The sequence below is a fragment of the Symphodus melops genome, assembly GCF_947650265.1.
Source record: "Symphodus melops genome assembly, chromosome: 3".
NCBI classification, from domain to species: Eukaryota; Metazoa; Chordata; class Actinopteri; order Labriformes; family Labridae; genus Symphodus; species Symphodus melops.
In genome coordinates this window covers 1,685,529-1,708,062 of record NC_136693.1, presented here as the reverse complement: position 1 = coordinate 1,708,062, position 22,534 = coordinate 1,685,529, and the positions used below count along the sequence as shown (strand labels likewise).

At 47.1% G+C, this 22,534-nt stretch overlaps 1 protein-coding gene across 2 annotated transcripts; it reads right to left on the bottom strand.

Moving 5' to 3' along the window:
- Nucleotides 1–1,154: 1,154 nt before the first annotated feature.
- hsd11b2 (hydroxysteroid (11-beta) dehydrogenase 2) lies at nucleotides 1,155–20,896 on the bottom strand. 2 transcript variants are annotated; one of them, XM_079339289.1, is made up of 7 exons: nucleotides 20,722–20,896; nucleotides 20,360–20,578; nucleotides 18,909–19,466; nucleotides 9,611–9,823; nucleotides 7,266–7,451; nucleotides 5,944–6,081; nucleotides 1,155–4,321 (listed from the first exon to the last, which is right to left on the bottom strand). In XM_079339289.1, exons 3-7 carry the CDS (start codon nucleotides 19,192–19,194, stop codon nucleotides 3,921–3,923), a joined length of 1,224 nt encoding a protein of 407 aa, XP_079195415.1. In that variant the 5' UTR covers nucleotides 19,195–19,466; nucleotides 20,360–20,578; nucleotides 20,722–20,896; the 3' UTR covers nucleotides 1,155–3,920. The 2 variants fall into 2 exon arrangements, with proteins under 2 accessions (XP_079195415.1, XP_079195416.1); XM_079339290.1 differs by lacking the exons at nucleotides 20,360–20,578; nucleotides 20,722–20,896 and having other exon boundaries at nucleotides 18,909–19,608.
- Nucleotides 20,897–22,534: the final 1,638 nt, after the last annotated feature.

Sequence of the window (22,534 nt, the reverse complement as noted above, 5' to 3'; positions counted from 1 at the left end):
AAATGTGCGTCCAGGTTTATAAGTCTCAACCCAGCATTGTGATATTAAGTGGACTACAGTCTCCATCTGTCTGGTATTTCACCATCTCGTCGACTAACACCTCCCATATGAAGAAATCTTGGTCTGCTAGTTCTCTGATGAGGTGTGGCGAGGCGTCAGGAGGCCCGCTGATGGAAATGAAACACACAAAGGGTCAAAGATCAGCACCATGTGGTCTATAAATAAAAGTGTATTGTTATGATTATCCCTCAGTGGAAGCCTCCTGTCTCCTGCATGTTTTCCTTTCTGTTCGGTTGTTAATGGTCAGAAAAGCTAAACGCTGCCTTCATATCGGCTCTTCGGAAAGAAAAACAAGATAAAGTGCTGAAGAACCCGACAGAGAGAGAGAGAGAGAGAGAGAGAGGGAGAAGATAAGTACAGATCTGTGAGGAATAAACACAGATCCCTTCCATCAATGAACCACCCGCTGCTGTTATTGTAGGCAGACACGGGTTTATTTTCAACTATAAAGCAGGACATGTGTTGTGGTTTCTTCCCTGCTGTTTTGTTGTTTTCTTGCTGTCATTAGATACTTCTCTGTCAGGGCACGACGGAAAATGAAACGAGATCATGTCGTCCTCGGTGTTTATTTTCCCAGTGGGTCAATTTTTCAACACAGTCTGAGACATTCAAGGAACCGCTGAGGACGGTTCCCGGAGAAGTCGCTGGTAACTCAAAGACCTGACATCACAGGAAGTGCTGGAGCACGAAGCTGCCGCCTCTCTGAATCTTTCAGGAAAGGATGAAGTCTGAAGTTAAACAACGTTTTCTGTTCAACATTCCCCTTTATAGTCCTTTAAGGGTAAATGGACTGTCGAGAGAATAAAGGCGCTGCAATGACGAAGGCCGCTGATCATTTACATTTATTTGACATCGTTTTTGTTGCACGATCAGACACGGAGCAAAGAGGATGTGGGCACCAGACTCGGTTCATCTACGGGAGAATTTCCTGCATTTGCAAAAAGAGCGCCAATGACGTGAAAAGTTGAAAGATCTTCAACTCGGAGCGACATCCATGGAGCCGATCTCTTCTTTTCTAACTCTGGTGACGTTTAACGATTCTTAAAACCCAACGACCTCGACTCCTAAAACAAAAGAGAGCGAACGAGGCAGAGTCTGAAAAAAGTCAACTTTATTTCTATCAAAGAATGAAACCAAAAGAACATTTTACATCATATTTTCTGATGTTTAAAAAAAAAAAAAAAAACAAACTTCTTTAAATACAAAATTCACAGTTTAAGTGCCGATAAAAGATAAAACGAGTCATAAATACTTTGATTCAAAAAACAAAACGTGGGCTGAAAATAAAAAGAAATGTTTGAGGATCTGCAAAGACGGACAGCAACACACTCAGAGAACATAGAAGTGCAAATATATACTGTATATATATATATATAGATATATATATTTATCAAAAATATTCCCTCTCTAGTGCGCTCACCTGCACTGCAACACAAGACCTGTTTCATTTGGAATAAGGAGGATGTTCGAGTCTTTGATGAATTCATCACAGCGAGAAAATCAACAAAAGCTTCATGCTTTTTAAAAATGTTCTTATATGATGTTTTAAAAAAAACAAACACAAAGATGACATTATCAAGCGTGGCGATACACTCAGTGTTTCTGTGGTTTAAACTCATCAACATCAAAAAAAAGAAAATCTGTCAAATTCTTAAAATGCTGTTACAGAGCGGTGAAGTTAAGTTTTAAAATCTACATCCATCAAAGTGTTTGTGCTTTTATTTTGAAGGCAGATTTGCAAACTTGTGTCTGGGTCTAAAAGATTCTTCAATAAAGTTAAAATTAATTGAAGTTTGTTTTGTGTGAATCACTAAAAGGACATCAGCTTGATTTTCTGTCTTTAGCTCTTTTCAGTTCAGACAGTTTTTTTTCTTCAGCAGACGTAAATGTTAAATGGACTCGAGCTCGTGTCTCACATTCACACACTGATGGTCGAGGCTGCCAGGTAAAGTAACCATCAGAAGTAACTAATCACATTCATACACGCTCAAACGCCACCGATGAGTCAGCGGGAGCAACGAGGGTTTGGGACACGTCGGACACGTAGCTGCAGGAACCGTCCAGGTTGGGAGACGACCGGCTCTGCCAGCTGATCCACAGCCGGTGCCGTGACTAAGCTGAGCTGTCGTCATGTCTTTGTGCTTTCCGATTGATTTTCGGCGTTGCAGAAGCACCGCACAGCGGGAGCTCAACATGCACACACAGTCAGACATGCGCGCACACGCCACCGCACTGCCACTCTCTGTGACCTGCTTCAAAGATGGTACAAAGGGGGGGGGGGGAATCAATTCGTCCCCCCCATTATACGCCAGCAGGACATTCATAGGGCGGAAAAACAGTTGTCTGAAAAGGGCTTTTTGTCTGCAGGATTCAGTGTCTGTGTTTCTGTGGCTTCCGTGCAGAAGTGTCGACGAAAAGGTGCAAAGACTCAGAGATTACAGGTGAAGATATATTCTTCCATTTCAACGTGGATAACTGAAAGTCAAACAGACATGTGGGCCGATGGTCGGAGGTGTCACTGCAGCAGCTTGTCTTATTGGGTAGGTTTGTTTAAAGGGCGGAGTCAGTGTTTCGTCGATTATCCTCGTTTTTGAATTTTCTCAGAAGTTAAAGGAGCAGTATGTAGCTCTGCCCCCTAGTGTTTAAAATGAGTACTGCAGTCTAAACTCTAATCATCACAGAGCGCTGTCTGGCTCCGCCCCCTCCTCTCACACAGGTCAGCATGTGATGGACACTGTAGCTTCAGTGTTTAGCCAGCTCTGCATGTGGTGGACACTGTAGCTTCAGTGTTTAGCCAGCTCTGCATGTGGTGGACACTGTAGCTTCAGTGTTTAGCCAGCTCAGCATGTGGTGGACACTGTAGCTTCAGTGTTTACCCAGCTCTGCATGTGGTGGACACTGTAGCTTCAGTGTTTAGCCAGCTCAGCATGTGGTGGACACTGTAGCTTCAGTGTTTAGCCAGCTCTGCATGTGGTGGACACTGTAGCTTCAGTGTTTAGCCAGCTCTGCATGTGGTAGACACTGTAGCTTCAGTGTTTAGCCAGCTCTGCATGTGGTAGACACTGTAGCTTCAGTGTTTAGCCAGCTCTGCATGGGTCTGTAAAGCTTTCTGCTGCTGGAGCTTATTAGAAAAATGCAGAGGCGTTTTAGCTCGGGTACAATCACTTCTATCTGAACAGGTTTTCTCTCGCCCGCCTCCCTTTGAGCTCTGGAGATGTGGTGAAATCATCTGACGAAAAACAATTCAAACCAAGAACTAGTTGGACAAGATGCGCGTTAACGTCAGTGTCCACTCTCGCCCGAGACACGCCTGATAGTTTGGCTTAAGATAGCAACAGAATCAAAACTGGGTCAGCTGCTCCTGATGATTATGTTACTGCCAGCTGATGGTGGTGAACATACACGATGATCCAGTCATAAATGATTTTAAGGACGAGGACAAAAACACCCAGTTTGAATGCAGAAGTGGAATCGGCCTGATTTCACATTTTTGGCAGTTTTTCATTTTATGAAGTGAAACCTGTTTAAAACAAGCTGCTGCCGTGTTTGATGAACACTTGGGTGTCGCTCCTATTCCATCCTGTGTTGCTGTGATGAAGGCACATGAAGTCAGAGCGACTCTCGGTGTGTGTACAGTACAGACCCCCCCCCCCCCCCCCCCCCCCCCCCCCGTCCCCCCTCCAGGTGGGTCCTTGCTCTCCTCTCTGGGGCCCGGAAACAAACAGAAACCATTTTGGTGCATCACTATGATCCCTTAAACAGTTTAAGATACAAAAAAAACAAAAAAACAGGAAACAGCTCAATGAGTGCGATACAGAAGTGGTCCTCTATGGCTGCAGGAAGTTTCTACAGTCTCACAGTTATTTTAACTTCTCCTCGTTGTTGTTGTTGTTGTGCAGGCTGAGGTTCAGGTTGTAGCCCGACTGCTTCCTCAGAGCACGCGGCATCACCTTCTTCTTCACAAACAGGTTCTGGAGGAAGCGGTTGCTGATGCTGAAGGGACAGTAGCTGTAGATAAAGTACATGAGGCCAACGCCGGGCCCCGCGTAGTACGTGGCCTGCGGCTGCGGGGACAGCAGCGCCTGGACGATGGTGTCGACCACGGGGCTGAGGTCCGGGTTGGACTGGCTGGCGTGGCTCTGGAACAGCTCCTTCGTTTCGGTCACGTAGTCCTCGCCGTACTCCTCCAGCAGCGCCGGAGACAAACTCTGCAGGAGCTGCTTGTGCTGCGACTCCCAGTAGGCGTGGTTACTCGACTGACCTGCGGGGGGGACAGCGGAGCTCGGTGTTACCATAGCAACGCAAACAAATAAATACAACACTGCAACAACACGGTGCAGAAGTTAGCTTGGATCTGTTTTCGCCGCAGTGCTACGTCGGCTCGTCGTGATGGACGCTTAATAAACGTCACTCAATAGAGTTGAAAGAAATGTATTAACAGATTTCCCAGCATGCCGAGTTCCACGTTTTCCTCCATTTATTTAGTCAATAAGGGATTTAAAGCTGCACTCTGGCGTCGGCCAAACATGACAGTAACATCTTCCTCATGTTTTGGCACAAGGTGAGCTTGTTGTCCAGAGTCCACGTGCAAGGAACTCGAAAAAAAACCGCCTCATTATTGGAGCAGTTTTCCCGGATAAAGCCGGATGTTCTCCAGTTTAAGTTTGAGTTCTCTTTGTTCTCCTCTCAAACAAACAAATGCAACCAGCACAACACAGAACCTCCAGAGCAGAACCAGGGCTGAGCGACACCTCATGAACTAAGCCAGAGATGACACCAAGTTGGGCCGCGGTTTATTCTGCAGTTTCACATCAAATTTAAGAGTTTTTCCTCTCAGACTCCAGCTGCCTGATTTTCCCTGAGCCGCTCGAGTCGGCACAACCGACCGCCAACGGTGTTACGTGTAAAGGAGGAGAGTCGATGCAGCCGAGCAGGATGTCAACACACACAAAAAAAAAAAAACCTTCTTTGACTCAGTCGGCCGGCGGCCAAAAGGAGCTGCTCCGAAACCCTGAAGAGAAACGGCAGGATTAAGAGTGAACACAAACCTGTTCCTTCAGGATTAAAATGAAGAACAGGAGGATAAAGTGTGCCGAGCGGCGTCCGATGACTCACAAGATGATTATCTAAATACTTCTTCGCCCACTGGCCTTCATAGCTGCTCTGTGTTTCTACTGGTAAAATCCCCAGAGCACAACAACCAGCACGCAGAGGGAGTGTTTCCAGCGCCTCGAATCAGAGCTCAAAGAAAACAAGAACAAACTGTTGGCCGAGTGTCTCTGACTCTCTCATCACATCCCTCCGTCCTGCAGGAGTTTCAAAACCACCGCTCAGCAATTTGTTCTTTGTGCTGTCTCAGTGTGCGAGGAACAGATGGTCCGTGCCACATGTGGTCCTCATTAAAAAAAAAAACCCAGCGTTCAGCATGGGGGCCGAACCACGATACGCACGAGCCGGAGGACGAAGCAGGATCAGGGACGAGGAGTTCGATCCTGGTTAAACAGCCACCCGATTGGCTGTTTCTGCCTCCGTCATGAAACCCAACGCGTGGACTCTTCCGGAGCCCTCGGCGCTGACAGGAAGCTTCCTGCTGCTGAAGGGCACGCCCGACACTTCAGTCCATATTTTATATTTTATATATGCAGGGTCGTAAAAATGCCTTTTAGGGAGTCGTGACCTGAAGTAATTTAATTTAATTTAAAATCTTAAATCGAACAAAACACGTTTTAAACGTTTCCCAAAAAAAGTCTTTTTCTCCCCAGCATTTCTACAAAATATATTTCAATGTACAACTTTAAAAAAAAAAAAAAAAAAAAAGTGGAGGAGTGAACACACATGGAGCTGCTTGAGCCCCGCTAGGCGGCGGCGGCGGCGTGCTCTTACCGGTCTTGTATGCGGAGGGCAGGACGGTGGACACTTGGACGCCCCAGGGCTCGAGCTCGTGCCGCAGAGTGTTGGTGAAGAGATTGAGAGCAGCTTTCGACGCTCCGTACGCGGCGAGGCAGGGGAACGGCTGGTCACCTGAAAACACCAGAAGAAGAATATTCAGACATTCAACAGACACGGAGCGATTTTTATCTTTCGTGTCGTCTTATCTCATCGGCAAACAGCCGATTTACAAAAGCAAGGTTTGCGCGGTTTGATCGGCGTGCAGCCGGGAAGAGCGAGGAAGAGGAGGAAGAGGAGGAGGGTAATCATGCGTGTAATTGGCAGGTTCAGATCACAGATCGGAGGTTTCCCCTCCGGCGCTGAGAGAAAGGAGGAGAACACGCTCACCTGCACGCTCACATTTCCAGGAACACACCAGGATCACTTATTAAATAACTAACCGGCTGCAAACGTTATCAGTCGATCAGTATCGTGTACTTTCATTATTTAATTACATAAAGTGTGATTATGTGTCAGTGTTATGCAACAGCTCAATCTCCCCACAGACATAAATGCAGGTAAATATAAATGATACTCTGATATATTTTAAAGAGGACATTTACACGTCTTTAATTCGACTCATCTTCTCACCATTAAGTGCATCTTTCATGTGCATTTACATCTTTGCATCATCCATAAAACCTGTCCTGGAGAACGTGCCTCACCTTTGCAGGACCGACTCTACAAACCGATCCACTTCCTCATGTTTGCTGTTAAACACCAGTGACTGTGCCGGCGTTAGCGCCAGCTGGACTGAGGTGTGGGTACCGCCATGTGATCAGGTCTGAACTTTGACCCTCACAGACCCAGTAAGCGTCACTAAGCCATAATCGACCTTGTATCTGAGGTGTAATTATAGAAATCGTGTGCGGACTCTTTAATCATTAAGCTCCTGGTGGCTGATTAGATATCGCCATGGTTACGTGACCACGCTTGGATCATTTCATCGCCGGTCTGCGTCGGTGAGTTTTCAGAGGGTGAACTCTCGCCGCCTTTTTTTTGTTAAAAAAAAAAAAAAAGACAACCAGAACCTTCAGGCGCATAAATGTGTGTGTGTGTGTGTGTGTGTGTGTGTGTGCGGAGGCGGTGAACGCCGCTGATTGATTTGGTGGAGCTCAGTTGGATAAACAGACTCTGTTTGTTTGGATTGGCTGTTTGGAAGGCAGCAGTCAGTTCATCTGCGGTTCACTTCTTCTAGAACATTCAATTACGACTTATTACAGCACCTCTCTGTGTTTGACTGTGTGTGTGTGTGTGTGTGTGTTGTGCACACACACCGGCAGGGCTGGAGATGGTGACGATGCGACCTTTGGCGTGCCTCAGCAGCGGCAGGAAGCTCTTGGTGACGCTCAGCGTGCCGAAGAAGTTGACCTCCATGCAGCCGCGGAAGTTCGACATCAGGGACAGCTCGGCGTCGCCGAAGTTTATACACACGCCGGCGTTGTTCACCAGACCCCACAGACCTGCCACACACACACACACACACACACACACACACACACAAACACAAACACAAACAGTGATTAGAGGTGATTAGAGATAACACAGCTGTGAGCAGTCGTGATAAAGACGTGTTGAAGCAGGTCGGAGCACACAACGTGCCGTTTTAATGTGCAAACTTCGTAGCCTAATAGTGTGTGTGTGTGTGTGTGTGTGTGTGTGTGTGTGTTGTTTAAAGCTGATGTCACAGTGTTTACGTTTCACAAGCAGAAATGGGAAAAAAAATCAAACGTATTTTCCAGTTCGAGGTCGCGAGGGTCTTGAGCCAATCGCAGCTTTTATTGGCCCGAGAGGCGGGGCTACAACCTGGTCTGTCCAGCTGTCAATCACAGGGCGGACATATTGAAACCAGACACAGTCACAGCTACAGGTAACCAAAGGGGCTGTTTATGTTTGTTTTACTGTGTAGTCAAAGATCCACTCACAGACAGGACGCCCCACTCTTGTTTTTTTTTCTCGTACTTTTGGACGATGAAGAGACACTGAGCTTTCGCACGGCCGTTTTTTTACTGACATTTTTTTGTTGGACCCCGCAGAACGCCACGAGACGAGTCAACATGTGAAAAAGCTTTATGAAACATGTCACCACTCGTGCCGTTTGTTTAACTGGAACGTCGTCGGCTCGTTTGCCAATTTTGTGCCAATCTGTGACAAACGTGTTTATTTATGATTTATGTCTTGGACGTGATTTGTAATGTATGCCTGTGTTTTCGTTTAACAATGGCGCCTTGTACGGCTGATTATAAAACACGACACTGTGAACAAATCAAGTCGGATCAAGTTATCGAGGGTGACTTCTGGAAGCTGGAGGATGAAGTTCAAACTGTGAACATGTGATGAAGATCATGTTTCTGTTTATGTAAGTGCTGCCCTGCAGTCCCCTCCGACTCTGTGCAGATAACACTGCAGTCAACATGTTCGCCTGTACAACACCATGAGGTTCACCCCCCTCTCTCTCTCTCTCTCCTTTACTGCAAGTGTAAACAAGCCTCGCTCGCCCTCATCCAGCGCGGCTGACCCAGAATCCCACGCTTTGTTTAACGAGCCGCTTTGTCGAGGCTGAACTGTTCCTGAGCCGATGAATGATAACCGGGAAAAAGAACATCCGAGCTGGCACGCCGTCAAACACTCGCCCAGGTGGCTTCCTGTGAACTCTGCTCAGGAACACTTCAGCCTAAACAAAGCCGCCCGCTTCAAACAAAACGCAGGTCTGATGAGTTCGTGTCTCCATAAGGCGTGGAAGGGACGTGATTGACAGGCGGGCGCCGCCGCTCCAGCTCTCGGCCGTCTACTTGTGTTAATGTGGGACTTCAGTGTAGTTCGACTGTTGCAGAGAAAAAACGCTGTGCGAACCTGTCGTCACTTCAGTTTTGTCAAATCATAGCCTGCACAAGACACACACACACACACACACACACACACACACACACACACACACACACACACACGAAGGCCAATAAATAAACACATCCAAGAACAGTTCCAGATTAAGTGCATGGGAGTTTCATTTAGTGACCTTTCCCTCTTGTTCTTTTATTACATCCACCGCCCACTCACTCTCTTTCTCACACACACACACACACACACACACACACACACACACACACACACACTCTGTCCTTAAATGACTCTGAGGTGAAGCCAGCGGCCTGAGCTGTCTAACTACAAAGCCGGTGGGAGCTGCATGTCCGAGCCAATCAGAGACCACGGAGGCTCTCTGTGTGTGTGTGTGTGTGTGTGTGTGTGTGTGTGTGTGTGTGTGTGTGTGTGTGTGTGTGTGTGTGTGAAACGTGAGACCAGCAACATCAGCCCGATTTGAGCCTATTCGTCCAGATAATCCTCTCCTGTGTGCCGTCAATACCATTAGATTTACAATCAGCGCTCCTGACCGAGTCGCAGCCTCGCCGATCTTAGATCCTAAATATCCGACCATCGAGATCGAGCGAGAAGCATCAACCAGCGGGACGTCGTGCAGCGAACACGAACAACAAGCGAGCCCCGAGAAGAGCAGCGTGTGGAAATACGGCCACGTCCATCACCAAGTCACAGAAATAAAAGATGTGCGCCCCCACCTGGTTGGGAGAGTTATGACGTCTGAATCTAAATCAAAACCTTTGCGTACCTTTGAGGCCCAGTTTGGCCTTGGTGTCGAGCAGAGCCTGTTGGACCTGCTGCGGCTGGGTGATGTCCACCTGGAGGAGGGTGAGGTTGGGCGAGCAGGTCCTCTGCAGCTCTCTGGCGCCATTTCCTGACAGGTCCAACACGGTGGCGAACACCTCGAAGCCCAGAGCGTCCAGACGCTTTGCAGTGGCGTTCCCGAAACCAGAGTCACAACCTGCAGGGGGGGCGAAGGGGGGGGGGGGGGGTTTAACGTCAGCATTCAAACTCTTAAAACAGCACATCACACAATTTAAGAGCAAAAGGTTTGCACGATGGAAACCATTTTTAAAACCTGTTTTTTTCCACGCCGTCGCCGTGTTAATGAATATCCAGAAAGCGTTTTCAGCTGAGATCATTGTTGTGTAAACAGGGAAGTGGTCTATAACAGTTTATATATCTGGGTTTACTCAGTAACCAGAGGAGATTATTGTCACACGCACAAGAACGGTGCTTTCAGAGCGTCAAAGCAGCGGCGAACGCTCGGGGTTTATGGCGTGATAATGGAGGCTGATGTGCTGCAGCATCGGAGGCTTCCTGCAGGACAAACAGATTAAACAATGTGCGTGAATTAAATCCGACGTCGGGACCCTGATGGTCAACTTTCACCCGTCCGACAGAGCAGACGTGACGGTGACGTCGTCACGCTGCAGATCTGATGATCTCTGCATGACAGACGCTCCGCTGCAAGTTTGGACAGAGAGAGCGTAAACCAACCAGAGCGTCTCAGTGGAAAACCATAAGTATGCACGCTGTCATCCAAAAATGTGATTCACGCTGACAGTTCATGCCCGCAGAGGAACGAGGAAATACAGTTCAAAAGGTTTAGGACGGCTTCTCGGAAGATCCGAGCTGAACTTCATCCGATCGGAACACTTTCAAGTGTTTTCAAACGTCACGTCATGTCAGCAAAGCACGACTCTGTAAGCGTGAACATGAGCGTGTAAGTCTGTAACGAGACACCTCTCGTCTGTCGAGCGACCAGAACGCCAGTCGATGTGCAGGGTCCCCGTGCACCTTTAAGAAAAGGCTAAAGACCCCGGCTCTTTACGAACACCGACGCCATGATGGTTTAGTTTTGATGATCAGAACTCTGCCTGCGTTCACTTCCTGTCAGCACCTTGAGCGCCCAATCAGACTTCGAGCTGTTTGCTTTCACTTCCTGCTGTTCTTTGCTCCTCTCGAGATCCTTGCTTTGCGTTTGTTCTTCCTCTTTAACGTACAGCACATCCCTCTGGATGAAGTTGTGTCCGCTAAATGACTTGCAGAATCGTAGAATATGAAAATATTAAACTAGTGGAATAGACATTTAGCAACTAGCAGCACAGATAGATATCGGAGAAAGCTGCAGGTGGCGATGATGGAAAGGTAGAAAAAAACCTCGTAATGAAACTTAATGACCAACGAAATTCAAACTAAAAAACGTGAAACGAAGGACTTCAGGAGGTGCACGCCACAGATGCATTTTTAAAAACAAATGAGTTTCAGAGGAAAAGGTAAGTGCATCCCCCCCCCCCCCCACCAACCGTTGGGATCTGTCACGTACCCCTCCACTCCCCCCGTTTCCCAGAAGTCCCAGCACCTACAACCTGATCTGCTGCAGAACTCGCTGTTCTGTTTGTTCTTTTGTGCGGCGGGTGTCTGAAAAGAGCTCTTGCTTGGCGAGGCGTTGGCACGCCGCTTGACTCTTTGGAGGACTTCCAGAGTCACGTCCCCGAGGAGAGAAAACAGAGTGAACGTTGGCTCCGGAGCTAAATACCAGCGCTCTACTCCACGTTACGGACACGCCGAGTACACCTGACTCACGCACGTGCACGCGCGCAGAAATATTTGTCCTCTCCTGCCAACGTCTCTGATACACCCATGAGCTGTGGGTGGTGGTTGTGACAGTTTGACAGATGATGTGTGTTTAGAATTTAATCTGTGTAATCATAAAACAAACACGGCTATTTTTACTCCCCACTCTCCTCTTAAAGGCCGACTCCAGTCTATTTAAACTTTGGGCACCATCGTGTTATATTCAGGGCTGTCAAACACCGCTGGTCACCGAGAGGTTGCTTCAGCTTGCAGCCATGAAACAAGCTGCAATTACTGCAGAGTAACGTTGGGACAAATGCACCTAAAACTTGTTCCTATCGTGAGTGGAGAGCGCCACAACGCCGGCAACACTGTCGGGATTTTAGTCGTTAGCGGTCCGCTTGCTAGTTTGAGCAGGTTCGGAGATGTGAGTTCAGGACTGCTGATCCTAAATTCTGCAGCTAATTTTTGGTTTTAATAAAATAGCTAAGTTGGTTCGTGAACTGTGTGTGAACCGTGTCGTGCACCTCTGTTCTCAGGTTTCTGTTAAGACCGCACGCCGGCCCGGCATTCTTCTTCCGTGCACTGCCGACCTTCTCGCAGCACGCTGCCATATTTGCTCATCGGGCCGCGGGAGGTGTGGACGGGAGATTTGGAAGAAGAGTCGGACCCCTTTCAGGAGAGCCGGTTGTTTCGAGCTCACAGGAGCATCTCCCCCCCCCCCCCGAGCTGAACCTCGAGCCTCTTCTCAGAAGAGGGGCAGCGTTAGGTAACGGGGGTGGGGGGGGGGCCCGGGGCTCCGAGGGGCCCCGAGTAAGAAGAAATAAACGTGATTCTGTGCAGAAAACGGACGAGCATGGAGGTCAAACACACATCTGTCTCTGGGAGGGAAGGAGGCCTCCACATCTGCACAGCTCCACCCTCACACACAGATTTTAAACTGCGTGCTCAATCAGGTGAGGTAACACCGATTTGATCCAAGACGCTTGATGAGTTATTAAATTATAGGAGAAAAAGTTCAAACGTTAAAAACCAAGTTATTAATTACACGTTTTTTGAGTGAGTCATTTTTTCCATCTTTACCTGAAAGAAATCGAGTTTCACGGTTAATAAAAAAAAAAAACCCTCTGATCTTCAGATTCTTCATCCTCAGATTTAAAGCACATGTGGTGAGCAGTTGTCTGATGAGGATTTGAGTCCAGTCAGGAGAACTCTTTTGGTCCTACATGGTATTTTTTCCCCCGTCCGTTTAGATCTGTCTCACCGCCTCATGATCTCCTCGAGAATCAGAACGTGATGACGGACATAAAAACACACCGAGGAATGTGACCATGACACTGACTGATGAAGGCTCGCCGAGAGTTCGCACAGAAACCAAACCTTTAAAATCACAGCGCTCGACTACATTTAAAATCCTCTTCCTCCATCTTCCTCTAACTCTAACATGTGTCTCCAGTCTGTCTACAAAACCCCCCAAAGATGAAAAAGTCCATCCTCTCCGTCTTCTGTCTGCTCCACTTTTCAGAAAATGTGTGCTCAAACAGGCCGTTTGGAGATTTTCCCATTGTGACATCACAAAGGGCAGTAGCCCCTCCCCCAGGTGGGTGACACTCCCACAGTCAACTTGAGACTTGTCAAATATAAAAGTGTGACTACGTGCATGCTTTGGTATTTTTGGACCTCTTAGCTTTCAAGCGCCACTATCAGATGTATAAATGTCAGAGTGGGACGTCCTCTCACACCTCATATCTTTGGTGATTGACGGGGGGAGGACGTGTCCAAAAGTCCCATCCAGTGATTTCAGAAGCTGTTTACCAGTTCACGCAGGCAACAATCAGGAGAGAAACTTGTAAAGTTGAAGAATCGGATCGTCCTGCAGGAGTCGGACCGAAATTTAAAACATGCCAGAAATTCATGGAGGCAGTTGATTTGCCCTAAAAGCCCCCCTGTAGGCCGGTCAGTGTACGATTCAAGAAACTAGGACCCCAAATGTCACGTGGTCATAAACTGAAGTCAATTCGAATTGGAGGGCGGGTCGCTAAGTCGCGATGTCGTCACGATGTCGTCTTCCTGTTTGGCCTCATCGTGCTCCACCTCGCAGCATTGAGAAGGTCCTTTGAGGGGTAAATAAAGTTGGAAGGCTCTTTGGAGACGTGTCCTCGAGAAGACCTCGGGGGCACGAAGCAGAACTCGCTGATCCGATAGCTGAAGCAACAGTTCTGCCTCGTTCTGAAATCAGAACACAGATTGCGGCCACATGCTCGTGTTCTCGTCGCGGGCCTGAAATGTTGAGCAACATCTACTAAAACGTTTCTGCATGCTTGTGTTTGTTCTCTCCGTGTGAAAAAACAACGGGGACTCACGGGGTTGGGGGGGGGGGGGGGGAGGTCGTCGTTGTTGCTTCATCGGTCGGAAACTCTGTCGTAACAAAACCGTGGTCCAACTGTGAGCAGAGGTTTTGTGACAGGACGAGGAACAAAGAGTCAAACCTTTAAATAACTGACGAGGAGGTTTCTGTTATGTAACAGGAGAGAGAGACCTGTCGCTCGCTCACTCACTCTTCTTTTGAACTCTTTATCCCTTTAAAGAAGTCGTCGCCACCGATCGCCTTGCTTTATATTCAGATGAACTTTTGATGAACTTAATGGCTTAGCTTAAAGAAACAAGAGGAGGAGGCGACGAGGCGCGAAGACGGGAGAAAACTGACAGGAGACAAGAAAACAGGAGAGTGAAGATTCAAAAGAAGGAAAATTCCACGAAGTCAGATTCCCCCGAAAATCACATCTGAGAATTGAAGAGTGACTTTTGGAGAGCGGAGCCGTTTGTATTTCTGTTCTTGTTTCTGTTGGATCAGTTCGACTGCAGCTGTGTAACTGGAACCTTTGGACCCGGAGTCAAGAGTCTCCTGAGAACACGGGCCAGAGATCATCTCGGAGGGGGAAAAACGACCGACAGATTCCTGATGTGAAGAGCAGCCGTGGAAAGACATGAGCGCTCGTATCTTTAAAACCCGGGTCTCCCGCTGTCATATATCTGTAAATGTCAAAATCAAATTGTGAGGAAATTTGCGTCAGATGTTTCTTGTTTCTCTGACGATTCATTCGACAGATTTGTTCACAGTCAACAGTAAGCAACACGGAGAGATAAAAGGAAAGCACGCCTGACAACCGATCGACATACTACAACCCCAAAAAGCAGCAACAGGCGTGTGCCTCCCATTAACAGTCAATAAGAGTGGACAAAGTCTCAGTTACGTCACCCGTGACCCCTATAGGGAAGTCTGACCTTGGTGGACGCCATATTAGAAATGCTGACTGTCAGACTTTCACAACAGGCGAAGAGCTGCAGCCGAGGCCGACCTTAAGCCTTCTCACGATCCGCGGCCACGCAGTCAGATCACAGTCCTTAAAATGCATAACTCATAGACCTTCCTCAAATCAGAAGAATTCACCCATCGTACAGATAAAGACCGGAACCACAGGGGCTTCCTGCAGGGGGCGTTGCAGATATTCCCGCCCCCGTAACGTGCGCTCGCATCGGGACAATAACTAATCAGACCCGTGAAGATTTTTGTACCAGGCCGTAAACATGTTAATGCCTCAAAAATGTTCTTTTTTTTTTTTTTACTTGGTGTGTACGTGACTTCCGGTGCGCTCGAAGCCGGTGCCTCTAGTGGACACTTGAGGAACTGCAGGATTTTTACACTCCCCACCATTTGCTTTATTTTTCAACATGTTAACGTCGGCTGTAAAAACAGATCATTTTTTGGATATTTACTGAGTGTACGTGACTCCCGGGTCTTTTGGAGCCAGCCTCTAGTGGACACTCGAGGAACTGCATGATCCTATTGGCTTCAACTCCAGAGTTTGCTGCTTGTTTGAAACTTTGACTGATTTGCAGGTCAGGTTAATTTCATGACGTTTGAGGGTGCAGGAAGAGATTCAGAGGTCTGGAACAGATCGATCTGTCCTCCACAGACCTCCTCCCCCCCCCCCCCTCTGATGGAGGGTCTGAAAGGGCTCTGAGAGATGTCCTCCATACGGCGGCGTCGTGCCAGCCTGCAGCGCTGCCCGGTCAGCGAGCCCTGTGACTTCAACCCTCTCCCTTTTTAAAGAATGTGCCTCTTTGTAGAGCAGTTCATTAGCTTTCTAAGAGGTTTACCGAGGGTGTTTTTTTTTTTTTTCCACCCTCTGCTCTTATTCCCAGAATGACCTCTCACTGACCTCTACAAGCTTTCAGCAGAGCCAATTAAGAACGAGCTGTTGATTAAGATCTCAGCCCTGGAGCTGGTTAAAAATCTGTTCTTGGATATCACCTTTCGAGGACTCGCGGCGCAATGAGAACAGGGCAGCTTTCAAACTGTAGTGACACCTAAAGAACGGAGCTTATGTTCTAAAAAAGCGGACAAATTAATCCACGACAACCTTTTACGTCACAGGAGGAAGTTGAACTGCTAGAACCTGTAACTGTGGCTCCTTGCGTTTGCATGCATGCAAAGATTTCTGTTCAGGTCACGTGAAGAGGGAGGTGACAGACTGCACAGACTTTGGGGGGGTTTTGAAGTGTGTTACTATGACACCAGGCGACCCGCTGAAGATGCCCCGCTCAGCGAAAAGACAGCTTAGTCTGCAGAACATGCTGATCCGGTCTGGAATTACCAAGGTACAACACGAGACCGGCGTTTAGGATCAGAAGTCAAGAAGAGCTGGGCTGACACCCTGATTTTCTCCAAATTTATGTCTTCTGTATTTATAGCAACTTCATTTGATCTCCGCCTCGACGTCTAAGGAGCAAGGACAGTTTTATTTTAAACACGTCCTGTAAAGACGTAATTTAGCACAAAGGGATTTCAAATTTGGATCTGTCAGGCGTGGGAATGGTTTATTGTTTCAGATTTATCTTGCACGTTGTTGCTTTAAACCTGCAGCACTCGTGGGAGACTTTCACAGTGTCCACTCTTCTCTTATGTTTGGTGTATTTTTTAAACCATGGCACCGTGGGAGCTCACTGTTGCCCACAAGCACCAAAAGCTCCCGACCACCTACATCATCATCAGAGCGATGACTTACAGAGGTGAGAGGAGGTTCTCTCCATACAGGACTCCACACAGGGAAGGTAGGAGTTAAAATCCAGATGGAGCCCCCCCCCCCCTCCCTCCCCCTCCCCCCAGGTCACTTCTCCGGGTTTGTTGAGTGAGTGAGAACAGATCAGTAACGTCCATCTGATGTTTGTGTAACCTAGATTCCTTTCCTCCTGATCAAAGCAGCACTCCTTCCTGCGTGGGAGGTGACTGCTGGAGATGTTGACCACACCTCTGTTCAGAGTCTGAAACGTGTGCGTGTGAACCACTAGTGGACATGGTTTAAAAAAAAGTCAAGAGGAGAAAAGAGTGGCTGGATTATTTTACCTGAAGTGTTTACATGCTTCTGGAAAGCTGTTGTTCAGTTTAGCAGGAGGAAATGAGGAGCTAGCATGTTGGAAATCTTCTACCAGGGTTTCAGCCAATCAGAGGCACAGGATTGCTCAACTAAAGAGTTTAACAGGTTATATTTAACTGATGCCAAATCTGCTTGGTGTCATAATCTGGAAGTATGACCACACATAACAGACATGAAGCCGGACTCCAGTTCTCATTAGAGAGAGAGACTTTGAGACGTTCTGGAGACATCGGGCTGCAGGTCTGACGCCGGGCTGGTTCAGTCAATAGGATGCAGTTGCACTCAAAGACCTTTAGTGGGTGCCAACGTGCACCGAAACCTAAATCCTCCATAGTGTTGCTTTAAGAGTTGCTACTTCCGAAATGTTTTGTTTGTTCAGCGAGGGCGCCAAATATCCACAGAACACCAAACTAAAGGAAGCCGGTGCAAAATAACTGCACTTCCTCGAGTGTCCACTAGAGGCTCACAGCACAAGACGAGGAATCCCCATCAGGTCACATGATGATTTTTAACGACCGCCTGGTGGTGTTTTCCTTTTTTTATTTTGATTAACACAACATTCACCTGCACATATGTCACGTTAGATTTACACACCTTTTTAGAAAACGGACTTTTTCACTACCTGTTGAAAAGCGTCTCAGATCGCTTTAATTAAAAGCAGATTACAGATCTATCAGGTGGATTAATGAGGTGGAACAGAGCGTCGGCTCGCCTCCATGGTGACGCAGGCTGCTGACCTTACGAGTTACCTGAGGACCCGGTTAGGGAAAGTTTCCGCTTCCAGTCTGTGTGTGTGTGTGTGTGTGTGTGTGTGTGTGTGTGTGTGCAGGATTACAGGCGCGCGGGGGAACACAAAGGCAGAGCGTGGTGTTATTAAACGGCCGCATCAATCTGCAGATCTGATTACCTCGTTAACCACCGCACCGAGAGCGGCGAGCCAGCTGGCAACAAGAAATGTGATGAAGTCTGCACAGAGGGCTCTTCCAAACATGTCAGAGCGAGAAAACACACACACACACACACACACACACACACACACTGATCCATAAAGTTATCAGCCGTCTTATCAGGCTCGCTTCCTCGCCTCTGATAGCGGACTGAAACGCTCAACAATAAGCAGTGAACTCACAGACCTGCTGCGTCTGATGTCACACACTCATTGACTTTTTATTATAAAGGGGAATCCCCCCGCCCCCGCTTCCTAACAGCTATTGTTAATGAAGTGTCCCACCAGCCCACACACACACACACACACACACACACACACACACACACACACACACACACACACACACACTGTCAGGGTGATCAGATCTGATCTCAGCAACACAAAGTTGTTTTTAAAGTCTCGACTGATCATTTACACAAAAGATCAACAAACTCTTTTTAATCTTTTACCTGCTTTTATCCACACACACACACACACACACACACACACACACACACACACACACACACACACACAGACACACAGACACACACACTGGGCTGACTGAACACGAGCTGCGATAGCTGCTGGCTTCACTTGCACAACCTTCCTGTCTGTATATCCAGAAACGTTTTTTCCCCAGAATTCAAAGTCCTGATTCATTTTTAGATGTTTTTCAGATTTTCACAAAGTTTTTCGGGGTTGAGAGTCGAGGTCAGGACGAAGGAAAAGGTTTGAAGAGTTGGAGGGTAGATTCTTTTTTTAAAAGCAGCAGTCTCACTTGTTTTTCTCATGAATGCAGATTTAGAAGCTTTTCTTTGTTGATTTCCATCTTTCAGTAAATACACACATTTGTCTGTTTTCTCTCGTAAAAAATATACATTCAATTCTAAAGAAGGTGTCATACTTAATGTTTATCCCTGCAGGAACATGACATCTGTTTTCCTACACATGCAGCATGATCAAACACACGTATGAAACTCAGCAGAGGCGGCACGTTCTGCAGAAAAGCACCATTTTACGTCCCTTTGAGAGTTGTGAAAACAAACACAATAAAAGTGCAGAGTGCACCTGACAGAGTGGGAGGAGCCTCCTCTTACCTGTGATGAGCACAGCTTTCCCGTGTGCTGGGAGCGTGGCGGGCGGGGAGCCGGTCCTGGTGGCGAAGAAGTAGATGCACGCGGCGAGGATGAGCAGCGCCAGCAGCAGCACGGCCGGCAGGCAGAACGCCCACAAACGCTCCACCAGCACGGTGGCCCCCAGCCAGGCCACCACGGTGGGGGTGGCGCTCAGGTGGGACGCCAGAATCTTCTTCATGGCCCCGCAGATGAACACGGTCAGGACCCCGGTGTAGATCCAGAAGGGGAGGTTGTAGTCGTCCATCATGAGAGGAGAGTCACCTGGAGTTACCTGTGCGTGTGATTCACCTGTCCTCGTCTTCTCTCCCGACACTCAGTGTGTGTGTCGCTCTGCCGCTCTCCCTCTATGCTGCACACACACACACTCTCTCTCCCTCTCACACTCGGAGTGTGTCAGTGGAGCTGGTGCCGAGCTCGTCCCCAGCCTCTCTCTCTCTCTCTCTCTCTCTCCGGCTCGCTCAGGGTATATATAGAGGAGAGCTGCAGGGGGAGGAGGGACTACAGGCTGCAGCCCTGCATCTAATCTGCAGCCCCCACACACACACACACACACACACACACACACACACACACACACACACTCAGACTGACAGCCATTTATTATTGGATGATTAATCGCCCAAAATAAATAAATCCTGCTCACAAAGATTTAAAAAAACAAAAAAAACTTGTTGCATGTTCACAACTTTTGTGTCTCTCAGATTTGAGTGTTTTGAAGCCTTCAGAAGAAGAAGAGGTCAGAGACGCGGGAGGACTGTGACGAACACCGACCACATCAGAGGAGCAGAAGAAGTAATTCACGCTGTTTCAGTCAGGAAACTTTCAGACGTGAGGAAGCGACAACACAAGGAGGGTTGTCGGTTCAAGTCCTCGTGCAGACTGATATATGGAGGTTGATCCGGGAGCTGGAGAGGTGACATCGCTTCCCGAGCACTGCCGAGGTTCCCCTGAGCTTGATTTGGTTTGATCCTCAGCTCCATGTCCGAAGTGCCCTTGGGCAAGACAGAGCTGGGGTTGCATCAAGGCAGTTTTTTTTTGTTTGTTTTTTTTACTGCTGAACAAGAAAAGATGAAAATGTCAAAAGAAAGAAAGAGAGAAGTAACAAACATGGACGGTGTTGTTTCCATACCAACAGAGTGAAGCCGTAACCTGAAACTGAAACATCAACTCTGTCAGATAAGAGAGAAAAGACTCCTGCAGCTGATTGAAAAACAAAGGTAGGAAGTGGACTTTGAGATCAGATTGTTTGTCACATTTCACAGATGAACTTTGTTACGTATGTAAATAATTGATTTTTCAAAGGGAAATGCAAAAAGCGTTTTTAGTGTGTGGAGGAGCGACGTTAGCTTATATTTATTTCTCTCTGTGATCGTGACGTGAGTGTAAAGTCTGATTTCATGCTTCACAACCACAAACCTCTAAAAAACCGATGAACCAATGAGGCATCAGCGGGGCTGCAGGGCGTGCACGCCGCAGGCACGGGTCAAGCTGGACAGGAAGTAGGACCAGGAAGAGGTCTTCTCTTTGTCCTCGCTCATGGCTGCAGGAGTGTGGCGTCCGACGGAAAACAAAGATGGTGCACTGAGCGAACCGCGGCGTGCACAGGAGCGAGGGACGTCACCCGTCTGTTCCTGCAGGGGGGGCGTCGGAGAGAGAATAACATTTAACATGCTCAAACATAAATATAAAGCTTTTTAAAGAGTAAAAAAAAAAAAATCAGTGTCATGTTTTAAACGTTTTTCTCGGGTCAAACAGACCGAGTGCATGCTTTGACCTTTTATCCCAATGTTGTGTTCCGATGTTTCCTCCGGTTTTCCAGTAACTGTGACGTTGTACGTTCAGGTTCTCGGCAGCCTCGGCTTTTTCACTAGAAAGACAACAAAAGAAGTCAAAAGACAACAAAAGGCCGACGGCACACAGTGTTTGTGGACTTTACAAATTCTTTGATGACGTTTCAAAAAAAAAAAAAAAAATTCCAAGGAAGCAGCAGAGAAACGGCAGGATCTCAAACTCACAACCTGAGCTCTGATCAGAAACATGTTGCAGCGAGGAAATACAAACGCCACACGTGAAGTTTCATAAGAAATGTAACCTTCATTATTTGTCATGCAACACACAATTATTGAAAAACATGTGCAATACAAATAATCAATCTTGAACTTTAAAAAAAAAATTATTATCAGGATTAAAAGAAAGTCTCATCTGAGCATGCTCCAATAAGTTACAATCAGGAAGCTGCATCCGTTGGGCTAAAGTCAAAGGTCAACATCCTGGATACGTGGACTGAACCCTCGCTCACGTCCTGTCAATTTTCAAAATAAAACGCAATGTATGGACACTTCATCAACATTACGTTTAAATAGGGACCAAATGGAGTTTGTGGATTTTGGGGGGGTCATGTCTAAAGCTATGAAAGTCAACACCAGCCCCCCCCCACTCCCTGTGATCTGACAGGTCAAGGTGTTCCCGGCCGTCTAACGTCGCCTTGAACTTCCCCGTGACCTTGAGCTGAGCAGCGATCAGGATTAGGTCAGTGGCACACGGCGAGCCTCCAAACCTGTCTGGCACAATTACCTGCCGCTGGGAACACGCCCGCTGAGCTGTTCTAACCCTTTTCCCTTAATCTGAGACAAACACACATCAGGAGGAGACGCTCCTCACGTGTCACAGATCAGCTTTAGTGATCACAACCTGCAGATTAAGAGGAAGGAACAGAGAGCAGCAGGCACGCAGGAGACCAGAGGACACGGACTCGAGGCGGCACGCTCACCTGAAACACAGATAGATAAATCCCTGCTGGTCTGCGTCAAACACAGCAGGCCGTTTAAAGTGTGAAAGAGAAAAATGAAATGTGACGGAGAGGACACTTGTTGCAGGAAGTCAAGTTCAGAAGAGATGCTTCATACATAAACAGTTTGTCTGGTGTCTCTGGGATGGAGGACCCAAGATGAACCATCAGGAGCAGCAAGAGATCTCTGCAGAGTCATTAACTGACTTTTTTAACCCGATTTTAAAATGCAATTAAACTCCTGAAGTGTTGAAGGCAGCCCATGTTACTCCTGTTTTTTTTTTTTTTTTAAAGTGAAAGTAAAAAGAGTTTAAGAAACCGTCTGAACATTATTTTATGTAATAAATGAAAATGGATGTTTCTATGTGATTAAGGCAGAGAATGGAGAAGTAATAAATACTTCTATCTTCTCCTTTTTGGACATGTTTAAATATTTTATTGGTTTATTTTGTATTTTGTTTTATTTATTGAAAAAATATAAACATAAATAGTATTCCTATTTTGTTATGATTGTTAATGGTTATTTGTTTTCCTTTTATTATTTTGTTGTTTTTATTCCTTCACATTTTCAAAATAAAACAATCAAACAAAAAAGTTGGCTACCCATCAGTCCCAAACATTTACAGAGCCGTATTTGAACTCTGTGTGTGTGTGTGTGTGTGTGTGTGTGTGTGTGTGTGTGTGTGTGTGTTAGCTAATGTACTGGAAGTGCTGATAAGTAATCACACTTTAATCTTAACGATCTGCAGTCTGGCTGGAGAAAAAAGAAAAACATAGTAAAGTTACTGATAGAGCGAGG